The following is a 16,128-nucleotide window of genomic DNA, read 5'->3' as shown; positions in this document are numbered from 1 at the left end:
CTACTGATGAAGATGAAATGCTTTGCCAAGCGGCCCAGTAGTCTGCCTGTTCCTCCTTCCATTAAGAACAGAGTTACCTTCATATTGGTTTGTGTGGATTCCCTTACTTCATGCTGCACATGGCAAGACTCTGAGTGCCAGCTTGAAAAGCATAGCATTTTGTAGAAACGCTTCATTACCAGGACCGTTGGTCTCTGCCTCCTGAACCACAATACTGCTTTCTCCTACCAAGATGACAGTGAACTCCCCTAAGATGTAGTGGCAACTGCACCAAAGCTTGTTTTTCTCCAAGAAGTGGGGAAAAACCTGCAATTCCCTGGGTGATGGATTTTTCATGATTTGACACTTCTCACTGGAAAGTCATTAGAACAAGTCCCTGCCCTTGCATTTCAGCTGTGGGGCTGTTTTGACACTGATACCGTGTTGGCACAGTGAGCTTTGCCAACACATTTGTGTGTTGAGTGGGGCATAGGTGTATGGCACTGAATTTGGAGTGCACGGACTATGAAGTCAGTGGAGTAAAGCCATGTTGGGGAAAATGGAAGTGCTTTGTCATAGTGGTACCAGGGGATCGAATTAGCTGTGCCGTGGTAATGTCCAGCCGAGCAAACCTCTTGGCATAGTGTTCTCCACCAGAGTTAGGTACTGCTCTGCTGTGATGAAGCTGTACTTTGTGGTGGGTTGACCTTGGCTGGACACCAGGTGCGCACCAAGGTGCTCTGTCACTCCCCTTCTCAGCAGGATGGCGGGGGAGAAAATAAGATGGAAGAAAACTCGTGGGTCAAGGTAAAGGCAGTTTAATAAAGCGGAAGCAAAGAAAAACGAAAGGTTTATTCTCTACTTCCCATCAGCAGGCAATGTCCAGCCGCTTCCCAGGAAGTAGGGCTTCAGTACTTCAACTCTGCAGTTGCTCCAGAAGACAAACGTTGTAGTAACGAATGTCCGTGTGTCCCCCCCTTAGCTTTTTCTGCTGAGCAGACATCATATGGTATGGAATATCCCTTTGGTCAGTTGGGGTCAGCTGTCCTGGCTATGCGCCCTCCCAAGATCTTGCCCACCCCCCAGCCTACTGGTGAGGGGGGAATGTTGGAGAGCCAGCCTTGATGCTGTGGGAGCACTGCTCAGCAGTAGCCAAAACACTGGTGTGTTATGAACACCTTTCTAGCTACCAATACAGAGCACAGCACTGAGGGCCGCTGTAGGGAAAATTAACTCCATTTCAACCAGACCCAATACATCTAGGATTTTTTTCTATCATCTAGTCAATAAGCCTCCTGCTGCCTATAGCAGCTCTGCAAGCAACCAGCTTTACGCCCCAGGGACCAGCAAAATTCTCTTGCCTAGCAGAGAGCTCTTTTCAACTTGAGGACAAAGAGCAAATTGTTTTAGCAACAGCAGTTGCCTATCAGAGAGGTTTATTACTGAAGGATCACTAGAGGTACCTTACACTTTGAATAAAATGAAACAGAATCTCAGTTTGCTCTCTAGCTCCCTGCCCTTCCCATGCATCTGTTGTTTCAACAAAAAGAATGATATTTTTTGTTTATTACAGACTGAACTGAACATTAAGGGTGAGCTACTGAGCAAACCGTAACAAGCGTTTGCTTTTTCCCTGCCTTTTAGGGATGGATTCTGAACTCCATTGGATCTGGTAAGAGTATTTTCTTGCCTGAACACTCCCCCTGGAGCAGTGGTATCTCTCACTGTACAGGCAGTGCAGGAGGGTGGGCTGTGGGTGCAGAAAGGCGAGAAATGCTGTCCAGCTAGATACTGATTTTTACTGTGAGGATCTGGAAGGCACAAGGGGCCTTGTGTTGCTGGAGGATTTACTAGGAGAGGTGTTGAGACTGCAACTGGAGTTCCAGCTCGGCCTCTCCACCACCTGGAAAGGGGGGTTTCGCACTTTGTAGAGGGAACTCGCTAAAATGCCAGTTGCAGCCTTGATTTAGGAGAGCTGGTCTCTCTGGAAGGTGAACATAGGGCAAGAGATTGAAATGAGGATGAGATCCAACAGTTCGTTTAATACAGGGTCCTCAATACAATCAGTCCCTTTTGGTTGAAAAGCTCAGGGTTGGAGAATAATCATGGAGCACAGTTTGTGGTTGGGAACGGGGGTGTGGAGAGAAATCAGCAATATTACTGCTTTTTATGTACTTGGGGGAAATGAAAATTGTGAGGAACTTAGACTCACCGCAGGATTTCTGCTGACTTCCACAGGATCAGGGTTATCAGATCACCTTTTCTGTCTCAGCAGGTGGATGTGCTGTGGTCAAAGGCATTGGGATTTCTAGTTAAGGGAGAAGCACAAAACAACAGATACCAGTGAAACTGGTTTAATATTAATTTTTCTTAAATAAATTCAGTTGGGCACTACTAGGTTCATTGGTCACTCACCCAACAAGCCGAATGTATGGTATAGCAACACTCCCGGTATTCCTTGGTTCCAAAGCTGCTGTTCTCAATGCAGAGAGACCCAGTGGAGTGTCCTTTTGACCCAGCATATTCAGTGCTTGGGCAGCAGTGTGTGTCACAACTTTCTACAGACTTAAGTGCAATTGTGTACATTTGTTACCTAGTTTGCCTTAGGACTGTGTATAATTCCTGTCGTTTGATGTTTATGTTTGCTGTAATCAGTGTCCATAATTCATCTACTTCTTAATTTTATAGAGGTGTCCATTTTGCCTTTTGGTTTTTTAAATGTTTGTTCGTCTTCGCCAACTCAAAGCTACAGTGGAGCAGATAGGTCTGTACTGGAATGCTTAAAAGATCTTTTAATAAAGAATTGGCTTCTAGAGTTGCGTCGCTACAAATGGATTTTTCTTCTTCCACCACATTGCAAACTACCAGAGAAGTTTCTGCTTCTCAAGCTGTGTCACGACTATCCTGTTAGCCCTGGGCCTCAGCCCCTGCCATAAAAAGCTTCTGATAACCAAGGCTTTACCTACAAAGACATTCACCCAGTGATAACCAGTGCAAAGTACCTTCTGTCTCTGTGCTCCATCAGCGTCCATGGGCTTTGCTGCATCAGGGCGACACGTTCTAACTTGCTGTTTTTGTCTTTCATATTTTGATGTGTTAAAACACCAAGAAATCAGAAAGCCCTCTCTCTAAAACAAGTCTGTTGTAAAAAAATAATTCTTTTGTGAAGCAGGAAAGCACCCTGGGTGGTTGTCATGGTGAGCGATGTCATCCTGTGACACAGTGGAAAGAAACAAACTGGGCCTCCTCAATAAAAGAACGTATTTTGGCTTCTGCGTGAATTCAAGACTTTTCAGTTATCCTGAAAGAAACGATAAGGAGAAAATAACAGCTGAGGGTTTTAAGTCATCCACAGAAGTAACCCTGAGGTCACTATTATTTTTAATTACTACTGCTTTTACAGCTGAACTCAAACCTACTTTTACTCTCTCTCCCTTGAAAGGAGCAGCCTTGACTTCAATGAAGTCCGAGCAGTTTCCTACAGCTGAGCCCCAGCCCGCCCTTTTAGGACTAAAGTGAGTGCTTTTTTATCCTTTGTTGCCAATCCACTTCTCAGCTCAGCTTGGAGCCAATCAGCTCTTAGATATATGCATATATCCCATGGTGGTAAGCATATAGTAATCACTGCTCAGATAGGTGAATTTTAAGAGCTTGGGTAGCGTGTTGGGAAACCCACTGGACAGCTTTGCCCTTTCACAGTCGTTGGGAAATGGCTCCCAGATTACTCTGCAGTCGGAGCATATGCCCTGTAATGAGCGTCCCTCTGACCTGCTGGTTCATGCACGCCTGTGGGAGAGGAGGAGGGCAGCCGAGTCCCAGCAGCACCATGGTGGTTCCCTGCCCAGCTTCACCCAGATGGTTTTGGGAGAGCAGTCAAGCTTTAAGAAAAGCCGTCCGTGCTCTCACATGGGGCGCTCACAGAAGCTGGCCCCCGGGGAAGTGCTGGAAGCTTTTCCTGGAGCTGAGGGCAGCTTGTGTCAACAACCCCCCACGGCCCACCTGCATGGGGCAGGGGTCATGGCTGATGACACAAAGTTTTCATCACTGCTGTTGGGCAAGAGCCTTGCTCTGCATGCACACACACACACACACACAAACCATACATCAGTATTTACATTTGTAACATACTCTTGCCCAGAGGTAGTCTTTGCTCTTGCTCAGCGCTGCAGCGCTTTAACCCTCCCTGCAGCTCTGCCCAGCAAAGCAGCACAGGCCGCAGCGGCACCAAAAGCGGGGAGGGAGCAGTCCCTCCTCCCGGGCAAAGGTGCTGGTGGGACAGCCAAAGGCCCAGCACCTGGAAAACTGGCTGGATTTGAGCTACCACTGGCTCTCGGCAGCCTGGTTTTACTCTTTATTTATTTAATGTGGTCATTACATTTTTTGGTCATTCCCCTCCATGCAATAATGACTTCACAGCTTTTCCTAGATGTTCACACTTAGAAAAACTGTGTCACATCTCCTGCTGGCCTGCCTGCCCCGCAGCACGGAGGGCCTCAGCTGGGGCAGCACGCCTGGGGCTCCGGCGGCCTCCTGAGCAGGCGTGATTGCGCTCACGTTCATCAGTGGCCGTGTTCAAGATCTGGTCCCATTTCTTACAGATTCCCCTTCTCTGGGGCCAGCCACGCACCCAATGCAGTGTCGCTCAGTTCCCCAGGAAGACAGGGCAGGATTTGGCTCCCAACACATCAGTCCCGTTCCTGTGCTCCTCTCTACACTGCATGGCACACTAACCTCACTAGTGAATCAACACCGTGTCCCGACATGGAGACAGACATGTTCCACTGCCAATAATTCTTTAAAAATACATATGCATCTTTTACAATGGTATACAGCACAAAACACTTTGAGCCTAGAAAGCAGGCTCCAAACCTCACCTCTCTGAACTGTCAAAAGCCATCACAACCGTGATGAAAGACAACTTGGTCACAGCAAATTGGCCACAAATTTGGTAACAACGGACTGGGCTATGGCACTATCACAGAATTAAATGCTGCATTTTTTAGTTCATAATAATTCCCGCCCCGCAACCAGACTGCTACAGACCTTCTGTGAACAACAGGCACACCCAGCAGGTGTGTTGGAAGACCCGGCCCCATGAGGTGCTTCTGCCTGGCGGGAGCTGTGGTGGAGCTAGAGCTGAAGGCTGGTGCACTTGCAGCGAGCTGCCCTCTCACGCACAGACTGCCTTGTTTCACTCCAAAACTGGCTGCTGGCCCGTCTGACGCCTGTCAGGGATTTTATGGCTCCAACACTGACATTTGAGCTGCCATGAATTTCACAGGGCACCATTGTTCCTTCTCCGGGACATAGGTTTAGTGCAGGAACCTCCCAAAAGGCTATGGCTTTCCTAATTAACTACCCTTTTGTTTGCCTGGACAGAAAGGAGCCAAACTAACTCTCCCAACAACTGATTTGCAACAGGGACTCTAAATTACACTATCTTAATGTCAACACCGAAGCCCGTGCTCCACAGGGCAGGGATGGGACTGCACTTTCCCAATCAAAAGGTCCGTCAGGACTGTGGCCCCCACCGCTTCCCCACGCTTGCTCCTGGCACTTCCACTCTCCACCATGCCTGGGGGATGCCAGAGGCAGTGGCGCAGCCCTGCCTGCTGGGCTCTGGCCACAGGACTCAGCCTCTGGCTCCACAACTCGCTCGGAAAACTCAAAGGGCAATTTTTTTTTGTTTCATCAAGGCAGGCTTCTCAGAGACCTGTGGAAGGGAGTTTTTGGACAGGCCACAGGCTGGCAGAAGTAGAGAGGAGCACGCGCACATTGGAGCGCTGAGGGCACGAGGGCCACAAAACCACACCGTGAGGCTGGCTCATCTTCCCAAAGCTGGGCGATGCCCTCCATCAGACTTCACCCGCTGTGGAGACGAGGCGCCGCAGTGCACTCTGCAGGCAGGATGTGACGCTAACTGCAAGTTCTTTGCGTCATTCAAAATGCTGTACAAAAGCTAAGCACAAGTTAGCTAACTTGATATGGCACAGATCAAAGAAGGTGGCTAACTCATTTTTTGCCCACGGGAAAATGAGGTTGAAATACTGCATACCAAATGATCCAGCTGCACAGACCAGCCTGGAGCTACTGTTAGGAGGGCCTCTCTCCCCCCAAAGAGTGGCAGCAATGCCAGACCCTACACCCCACAGTCGGCACGGTTTACTGGCTCAAAATGCTTTGATGAAGTTCATTCGTGACCTGCTCAGTGACAGCAGAATAGCATGCTGGGCGGCAGCTGTCAGGTGTCTGCAGGTATGCTGAGAAGTACAGTAATTTCCATGTAACTGTTGAAGAGAAAACATTTTTTTCAGTGTATGAAAAGATTTAAAATATGGAAATCCCCAAGTGAGAAATACTTGAACCTATCAAAAGTGGACATTATCAATGCTATATAACCAAGATATGGCTTAGGAAGGCCATGAAAATTGCTTCTATAACTACTGCTTGCGAGTCCACTCTTTGGGGGGAGAAGTTCCTTTTCTTTTACAACCAAAGAAATCACTTACTGTCAAATACCAAGAATGCAATGTCAACTCTGGTGCTCATCAGCCAAGGAACATGGTGGGCCCCACTGCATCAAAGCCTGTTTTTTAGGTAGAGAAAAACTGTTAGCCATCAGTGTTGGCACGTAATTAACTGCCAACATGAAAACCCACATTCTTTAGCATTACCAGCTTAGAAAAGGGTATGAAAGTGGATTGAAGAATTAGTAAAATATTTCGACATTTGGGGATCTTAGGCTGTTTCTCACCAGATAAGGTCAAGTTCTGCTCTAGCAGTCATTCTCTCCTTGGGGAATATGACTTAAATTGGATTTTGGTACTTCCTCCTCTTCCACTGTCCTTATCCAATATGACTTAAATCATTCTTTTCTGTCTGCTTTCTCTATATTGGTACAGCCTATTCTTCTACACGCTGTCAAATTCTGCTGGCTTCACACTCTACAATGACACTTAGAAAGCAAAAAAAATAAACAGACACATGATTTCACACTGCATCATTGTGGATGACCGTACTCACGTTCAGAATGCAAAACTGTAACAAGTAATAGAAATTTACTCCTGGTGATGATATAGAAACATGTTACTCATTAGTTACCATTCCCATGTTAAAAACGTTTATTCAGCTGCAAATGTTGCATCTTTCCAACAAATGCAAAACAGCTTTTTGGTGGTAAATAGCAAGTATTTATTTGAAATGAAAAAAATACTTCAGTACCTGAACTATTGCATTTAATCATGTATTGTTGTAATTGTGTTACTCTACCTTTTTGCATTGGAGACAAATATACAATGAACATTCAGATATCACAGATTGCACACTAGATAGTAAATCGTCAGGCCTTTTACGTAACCACCAAAAAACAGATATTGGATTCTGCAATATAGTACAAAATTCCACACTCCAGTCTTAGCCAGTTATCTTCAATTTACTCCTGATGCTGTACAAATAAATGGCCATTTAACTAGGGCTTACAAGTTAATAACAGGACAAAAAAAATATACATTGCACTGACACAAAAAGTCAGCTGTGTTAATAGTCATGCAACAAGTAACCAAACTTGCTGAAATTAAAAATACTTTCTAAAAACAGTTTTAACTGCATAAGTATTTTATACACAGTTCATTTACTGAAACAAAAGGAGTCTTTAAATGATACAAAGCAAATATAAGTTTCTACCAATTTTATACATAAGAAAGTGCAAAATAACTTATCTAAAGTGTTTTGCTATTGAACTGATGAATGTCGGCCGGAGGCAGCCAACCCCCTCTCATAAGCATGACATTACAGTTGCACACTACATACAAATGTTAAGAGTACATGAATAAGTATACTACAAAGAACAAGGCAGGAGAAGACATGTGAGGTACTTGCAGAGAATACAGTCTACCAATGTTAGTGTACATGAGTATATTTTTGCTCAACAGATTTTTACATGAAAAACAAAGCAAGTATTTGCATTAGAAGCTTGAAAGAAATGGAAAAAAAACCCACTCCCAAGTGAACAAAACAGTTGCCCACAGCACCAGCTGCCAGAGGAAATACGAGCAAGTGTGTTTTTTCCCCTCCACCTCCTACAAGCAAGAACGTGGTTTTTGGAACAGCGCAACCGAAGAATTAAGTCAGAGGGCTGTGGTGATTTGTTTGCAAAATGTAAATTGGGACTAACCTCTACACTACAGAATTTGTAAAGAATAATGACCTTGAATTTTTTAGTATGCTGCCAAACATCAAAAGCGTAGAACAACACCCGTACAACGTGTTTATGTAGCTGAACGCAGTTGACTACGTCTTCACTGATGGCCCACTATCTTCATGACCCCGCGTTAGTACTACATGCCAACTGTTTGCTTTAGTGTTTAGATTTTATCAGTGTTATGTCATAACCCTTGTTTTTATTAGGGTTTCATTACGTGGCTGTGCAAGTTCCAGTCTGTAGAAAAGATGACTTCCTTAAATTTGGTTTTGATTTGAAATCTGGAGGCAAGGGAAAGAAAACTCTGTGGACTCAAAGGCATTTAAGAGTTGTTAAAAGAGCCTTTTCTTCAAACTGAAAACGTTAAGGCCACTAGCCTGTCTTCTGAACTATGCTGGTTTTGCATCATTTTGGGAAGGGTGAAGGCAACGTTAGAGAGAACAGCTGAACGCAGAAATTCCAGTGCTCCACACATGCTTACTGAGGACCTCTTCTTGTTTTTAGGGACAAATCTGTCAGGGTAGCCATGCAGCGTGGCTACTTTATCATCACTCTTTGGATCCAAAGGGATCTATTTGGGTCAGCTAATCTCAACAAACCTGCATTTACTCAACAGTACGCAAGGGCTCTAGAGAAGCCTTTCTGTTCATTTGGGGACCTAGTATACATACCAAAACAGGAATATATCTCATTTTACAGACCAGCACATACATAATAAACAAACATGTATCAAAATACATATTTAACCTTCAATGCATAAACATGTGATACCAGGGTAAATAGTAAGTGGTCAGGATTAACAAATTATTCACTGCTAGAAGCTCAAATCAAGAGAAGACAGGTGTGCCCCCACAGTACCAAGGACCATTGGGAAGGAGCTCACACCACCACAGAAGGTCTGACATTTTCGATGGTGCAATTCCGATGACAGTGCTAGTTTTAACCATTTGCTGTCCCAGGGCCAGATCATTCCAAGTGAAGGGCAATGTCATCATCTCAAGTGAAGACACTCACCGAAGTACTAGCAGAGCAAAAGCAAGGCCACCTGTCTTCTGTTGGTTTGGGTCATATCCTTACCGCTATTTAAAAGAATCCATTGTGAATATACCTAGATCTACATCAGTTTGTCACCCATTTACAAAATATATACACATACGTTAAAAAACAAAACCAAACCAAACACCAGCCTGCCCCCTGCCCCCCCCCCCGCCCAACCAAAAACCCACTGGCAAGACCTCATTCAGAAATTAAGTCCATGGGCCTATCCGATGCACGTGTTCCAATCCCAGTGGATATCAGTGTCTCTACTTCATCCCACATGTAGTGCAAAATAAATGACAGAGTAGTAAAAAAATACTGCAATTAAATTCATATTGGAACTTAAAAACCATAATGGAAATCTACTGCTGTCCTCAAGTTGATGCCATGTGCTGAAACACGAAGATAGCTCTTAGAAGCATTTCTGACATGACTAATATCACCCTGTTTTAGAGCAATGCCTATTGTTCCAAAAGTTTTTTTGCAAACAAGCTACAGGACAACAGTGGTTAAATTTTATGCACAAGGAATTCATTCTGTACCTATATGCAAGCCAATTGCTATTGACTAAAGAAGGTAAAAGCTGGTTCTTGCACTGCATGAATCAGCTGCTAATGAACATTAAGTAATTAACAAAACTGCAGCTCTGACATATGTATAAAAGAGGCCTTATTAAATATGAACAACACTGAGGTGGTAAATAGTTTGGTATAAAATGCAACACAAGTGTACAATTTAGTTCCTGGTTATCTTACAGCTAGAATAAAATACTCCAAGTCCTATTCTCAAAAATGTTTTCTTTTGAAAAAATCCATGTAATTCTATGAAAAGCCTTACTTAAATTAAGATACCGTGGGCAACTGAAAGAACAAACATGCACAGACTGGATTTTTAACAGAAATACGCATAATGCCTTCGAGTTTTCTGTTTGGTTTTTTTTTTCTTTTTTTTTAAACATTCATATTTAAATTGATAGATGAGATAAAGATGCCACACAAAGTATAGTGGTTAATCTGAAGTCCCATGTAACAGGCAGTTAAGTTCATATTTAGATAAAAAGGCCATTATACCTATTTACAATATACACATTTGCTTGTGAAGAAGGCAGATTTACAACTATCTTCTAAAAAGCCTTCCCCTCCCCCTCCCCCCGATAAAGATGACTAGCTCTACAAAAACAAGACAAGAACAAGTGTTTAGGATAAGTGAGGATTTTCTCGATAGCCACATCAACATAGGTTTAGGGGTTGACAGTTCTATTGGATTTGTGGTTATTAATCACGTCTTCCTGGGCCTTGCTCTTCACTTAATTATGCTGTTAGCCTCATTTACCTTCTGTCAACACAAATCAATTCAATGATCCCTTTTTACTTTTAGTGCTTAAAACTCAGTATAAACTTAAGTGTAAACAGACAATAATTTTCTAATCCCTTCCGATCACTGCATGATACTCTCACTAGTTCTTGAAGTGATGGTGGGGCTGGATGGGGTCTCTGTTTGCCAGGACCCCATCAATTTCTGGGCCCCTCCTCTGAACCCCGCTCATGCTGCAGGTTGTAGAAGCAGTTCTGGCAGACTCTGACTGGTGATGAAATCTTCAGACGCTTGATTTCGGACTGAAATCTACTGCACCTGTAGAGGAAAACAAACATCGCTGTGAACACAGGTCCTCTCCTGACCTCGCCATTTTCTATCCAGGTGTGGAAGTTATCATCATGACTTCAAATACCAGAAAGCTGTCCAAACTTATCTTGACAAAGAAACACAATGCAGTGTGGCAGAAGCAGAATTTAACTTGTATGATCACCACAGAATCAATGCAGTGACTCTGCATGAGAGGTAGCTTAAAAACAGCTGTTGTCACCAGTTTAGACTCAAAGTATAGCTACAGAGATGAAACTAGAAATACCATCTCTGACCCGGTGGACCAGAGAAGAGACTCCCACCTCAGCTCCTGAGTAAGGGGAGCTCACGTACATCCTCTGTGTCATACATTTTCCTGTCTGAGGCTGCATGCTACTGGCTCCTAAATCAGCATCCTTACAGTCCTGCACACAGTTTACATTTTGACCAGGTTGCTTGTAGACTGAGAAGAACAACTAGTTGCTGCAAAATAGTTTTGTTTGGTTTTTTGTTTTGTGGTTTTTGTTTTGTTTTGTTTTTTTTCCTTTGCTAAGCTCATTTCTCTAGAGTTTTTCCCAGATGGGCAACAGGAAGGTTTTCAAAGCTGCAAGCAGATTTCATTCTCTCCTGATACCTGTCTTGCTAACTGGATTTATAAAGGGGCTGGTCTATCTTTTCTAATTCCTCCCTGGAAGTTTTGAGAGTTTTCATGGTTTTTTTCATCAGTTCTGTTTTGGTAAGGGAAACCTCAGTCTTTCAGCAGAGTTCCATGGTACGCAACAGCTTTACCCAGCCTAAAATTCTCTATTGAAAAGAGCCCAAAGGAGACTGTTGGCTGACTTACTTCTGGCAGAAGAGCTGTCCACAGTTCCTGCAATGGTGACGCCTCTCAGTGAGTGAAAAACGGACTGCGCAGCCCGAACAGCTGTCTCCCCCCTCGTCCTTCACCCAGTGATCAGCTGCAGATCGGCCAGGTTGATCGCTCACAGACCAGCTGAACACTCTGCCTCGACTGTCCCCAATAAGAATTCTGCTGTGATCCCTGCAAGAAAAAAGCAAAAGCATTCCTGCAACAACTCTGGCACAGTAACGCGCAGACATCGATGATCAATTTTACATGTCAGAATATGTAATATGTTAAACTACTGGTATAGTAACTAATGCGCAAATTAGCCTGTCCTGACTGAGAAATGGAGCTATAAAAACACTCTGTGTAACATAATGCAGCTGAGTAAGTCTACTTATTTTAGTATTTTTCTTTATCTCAGTCCTTGAACAAGGCTGCCCTAAACAGAAGCACCACAAAACAGCATTATGCAAAGAACAATGGCTGGTTCGTACTGCTTCCTGCTGACAAGACTAAAAAAAAATAAAAAAAATAAAAAAAAAATGTTTTAAGCAATCACTTGCGAGCTACTCACTTAGAGATGCCAAGGGCAGTGATTTCTGCTGGATGTGCGTTGTCTTTGCGATCAAATGCCGTGTGCATAGTTAGTTTGCTTCTAAACACCAACTGACGCTCCCATCTGTATCCTAGAAATGAGTGGGAAGTAGGAGGGGTAAAAGCAAATTTGTTTGTTCTCATTTTTGTTCCCTCCTCCCCCAACGTACCTGTATGTGTGACTTTGTAGAAAGAAAATATCTCCCCCCAGAGATAACTCTCTATGACTCAAGTTTCACTCAGGAAAAACATATTTTTCAGCTGCTCCCCAATGCATGTAAGAAAGGAGAGGATACAAAACAATGCACAGAGCCTCCAATTTCTCTGAGTCCAGTTGGGAGCTGCAGAGAACGGTGACATACACAGGGTAGCCCTGTACCAAAGCCTGACAGGACTGGGATAGCTTCATTTTTTCATTTTTTATTTTATTTTAATTATTTTATTTTATTTTTAAAGTCAAGACTCAGATTTCCAACTGTCATTAATTTTCTTCATAAAAGCTCATATGATGCTGTGTTTTGGGCATGTGACTAAAACAGTTTTGATGACATACCAGTGTTTCGGCTGTTGTTCAGCAGTACTTGCAGAGTGTCAAGGTTTTCTCTTTTTCCCCACTCTGCTCTGCCCCCCACCCCCCATCAGGAGTTTAGAGGTGCGCAATAAGTTGGGAGGGGACACAAGCTGGAGAGCTGACTCAAACTGACCAAAAAGGGACATTCCACACCGTATAACATCATGCTCAGCAATAAAACTGAGAGGAGGGGTTTTTGGGGAAGGCAGCCATTTGCTCAGAGGCTGGCTGGTCATAATTCTGCTTGCGGGAGGTGGCGAGTGATTGCCTTTGCATCATTTGTTTTGTCTTCCTCTATCCTTCCCTTATTAGACTATCCTTATCTCGACTTGTGAGTTCCCTTGCTTTTGTTCTTTCTATTCTCTCCACCATCCTGCTGCAGGGGGTTGTGGTGGTGATGGCTAGTGAGTGGCTTAGTTGCTGGCTAGTAAACTAACCACAGCTTCTCAGGAAAAGCCTGAACAACATGCAACCTTTGCATAGAAATTTTTCTCTTCACTGACTGTTTTGGAATTTATCAGCCAACGCTGCTCAAAGCTGCATAGACAGAGAGAGACTGCCTTATGGGTCAGTGCTGACAGCACGTGTATCTGACAGAGGAAGTGTGCCCCATTTCTTTTACCTGGTTTAAGCTTGCTGTAGTGCCGTGCTTCAGCATAAGTAGGGTGTGAGTGGTTAACCTGAGCATGGGGATGCATTTTTGCTTGTCCCTCAGAATAATTCACAAAAATAAAGCCATCTTTCTCATCCAAGCTGAGCTGGTCTGACCAACGTCTGGAGTCATCAGAGCCGCTGTCTGCTGACCATGCTGCCGCTGCTCTGTTTGACGATGACCTAGGCCTGTGGCTGGTGCTGCTTGGTTGACTCTGGCTCTCCTGCAGTTTTGTGTCCTGGCCTATGCACGGATCATCTGCCTCGGAGTCACTGCTGTCCTCTTCGTGGGCTTCCTGCCCTGGATTCACCCAACAGGAGAGAAGACATTGGTTAGCAAGGCTGCTTATAGCCTGAGCTTCTTCCCTATTCTGCTTCTGCACTACCTACAACCCAACAGGTACCACCACAGCATGACTAGAGGGAAACTGCATGCAGACATCTCAAAGCCTTTGAGGAGATTCAGCTCCTGCCAGGAATCACACTATTCATCTTTTCTGCACTGGTCTGTCAGAAAACAGCACTCCTTAGCTGAAGCTATTTCCTATAATAGTCCATCTGAGGTAGGCTATGATAGACACAATGAGTATTCTACTCATTGTACTCATTTCAAAAATGCTCAAGTTAGCAAAATGAAATCCTGCTGCCTTTCAGCAAAACTTACACAAGTAAGCACAGTCAGCTATGCTGAAACTCCGATTGACTGAGAAACATGATGCAGATTTGTTAATACAAAAAAGCAACTGCTGAAGATATTTATATTCCTAGTGACCCTGAAGAAAAAGAGCTGTGTTTATATAATAATTACTAATAAGTATCATGCGATCCAGATCCAAATCCAGATCATATTTTCAATATGAAGAGGGCAAGAGGAAGACGAGATGACTAAAAGAAACATCCATCAAGCATGGACCAAAAATCTTCCAACAGGGGAAAATGATATGGCCAGCATTGCTTGTCTAAACAGCATGCTGTTCTATCAGTAGATTTTTTAACTCTGCCGTTATGCTATAATTCCATTTCAAAATTTAAAAAAAAAAAAAAAAAATTAGCTTTTGGACAAAGGTAGCATCCATTGGGTTCACCGATAGCAGAAACAACCACACAGAGAAAAGTTCAATCTTCACAGAAAAAAAAAGCTATGATGGGCATGATTTTTTCTTACTCATAGCAGTATGAAACTACCATAAGCAAGGTGGTGAACAAAGAACTCAGATGCTCTATTTATTATGCCCACTGGATGTCTATTGTCTTTTGAGACAAAATCCCCATCGTTCATTCTGCACTCTATAACCGCAGGATTTTACCTACGTATAGCGAAGATCAGATAAAAGGCAAATACGAAACACTTGTCAGGAGACATACCTATTTGTGCTTCCTGACAATCCTCTTGCATTTCCAGCATCTCCACAGGCTCTGGAGCTGGTGTTTCTGGTACTTGCAAAAACTCCATCCGCCAGAACTGGAGGGACAGGGGATAAGCAAAGTGGCACGTACTGAACTCTTAGCTTTCTTCTGAGCGACTTCTAGAGTTAAGATGGCTTATTAGAGCTGTGCGTTTGCACTGGTAGCACAAGAGGCAGGTCACATTTCCACACTAAGCCCTGTTTTCGGGGGCTAGATACTATAAGAGGACATCTGTGTTCATGCCTGAATCACAAGTGAACAAGTCTTGTGCAGTTATTTAACATCTTAGCTGTTCAAAGAAAAAAAAAATCCTCTCCACATAGCTATCTGACCAGCAGGCTCCAGTTAAGGCAGACCCAGGACTGCACACAGCAAAGTACTGAAAATCACTCGCAGTGATCAGAGATGCCACTAAGTTCCTCTTTTCTTTCTAGGCAGCAAAATGAACTGTTCTCAAGGTGTGTAGAACAAAAATGATGAACGAAAACTACAATCTCCAGGCATGAAAGCTGGTGACCAAAAAGTGACCAAAATAGAACAGGAAGGAAAATGTATGCTGTGGACTATTGCTAGTTACCACATCACGACGAGTGCATCGAAAAGGAGAAAGAAAACTGAAAGACTGCATAGGAATGTCAGCTCACTGAAAGAGTTTTCCATGAATCTTCAGTGTCCATCTAACTTGTGGACAGGATACAGTGCACCACACCCTGTGCAAAAATGGCACAGCTGGTTCCAGCACCAAAAGCAGTCTGCATCGTCTACCCAGCCTGGACTCCCTCCTTCCTGCAGGACTAATTGTTCAGGTGGAGCACCCAAGTATAGCAGGACTGCTTTTGGTACTGGCCAGGACACTGGGTTGGATAGACAGGACTTCTCTAACTACTGTTACTACTAAGGCGTAAAATTATTTTTCCTAGCAGTGATTCCTGGTACTTACCCGGACAACTCCGTCCGAATGTCCCGTTACTATGACGTTCTGGGTATCCCACTCATTCATCTCTGAGACAAAGCAACACATTATTTGCTGGCTTCGGCCAGTGAAAGTGTTTACGCTTGCAGTAGGACTGCCATTAATGCTCCATACATGGATGTAAGTGCCAGCACATGATACGATATCCCCCTGCAAAGACAAATAACACCTCCATATTTTAATACAAGTCTCAGGTTTTCTTCAGCAAAAATATAAGCCAGGTTCATTTATAAGCCAATTTCAGC

General features: G+C 43.8%; 1 protein-coding gene across 1 annotated transcript in view; it reads right to left on the bottom strand.

The window, feature by feature from the left end:
- Positions 1–10,369: 10,369 nt before the first annotated feature.
- Positions 10,370–16,128, bottom strand: part of WDFY3 (WD repeat and FYVE domain containing 3) — a 145,710-nt gene continuing 139,951 nt past the window's right edge. Inside the window, exons 61-66 of the mRNA XM_050895386.1 lie at positions 15,851–16,033; positions 14,869–14,965; positions 13,475–13,804; positions 12,262–12,373; positions 11,685–11,882; positions 10,370–10,849 (exon numbers count right to left, since the gene is read on the bottom strand). Of these exons, the coding sequence (XP_050751343.1) occupies positions 10,729–10,849; positions 11,685–11,882; positions 12,262–12,373; positions 13,475–13,804; positions 14,869–14,965; positions 15,851–16,033 (1,041 nt within the window). The 3' untranslated portion in view covers positions 10,370–10,728. The remainder of the gene's footprint in view (positions 10,850–11,684; positions 11,883–12,261; positions 12,374–13,474; positions 13,805–14,868; positions 14,966–15,850; positions 16,034–16,128) is intronic.

This window comes from Gymnogyps californianus, chromosome 4 (assembly GCF_018139145.2).
Source record: "Gymnogyps californianus isolate 813 chromosome 4, ASM1813914v2, whole genome shotgun sequence".
Lineage (NCBI taxonomy): Eukaryota > Metazoa > Chordata > Aves > Accipitriformes > Cathartidae > Gymnogyps > Gymnogyps californianus.
The sequence above is the reverse complement of the archived record's forward strand: the minus strand, read 5'-3'. Positions and strand labels throughout refer to the sequence as shown.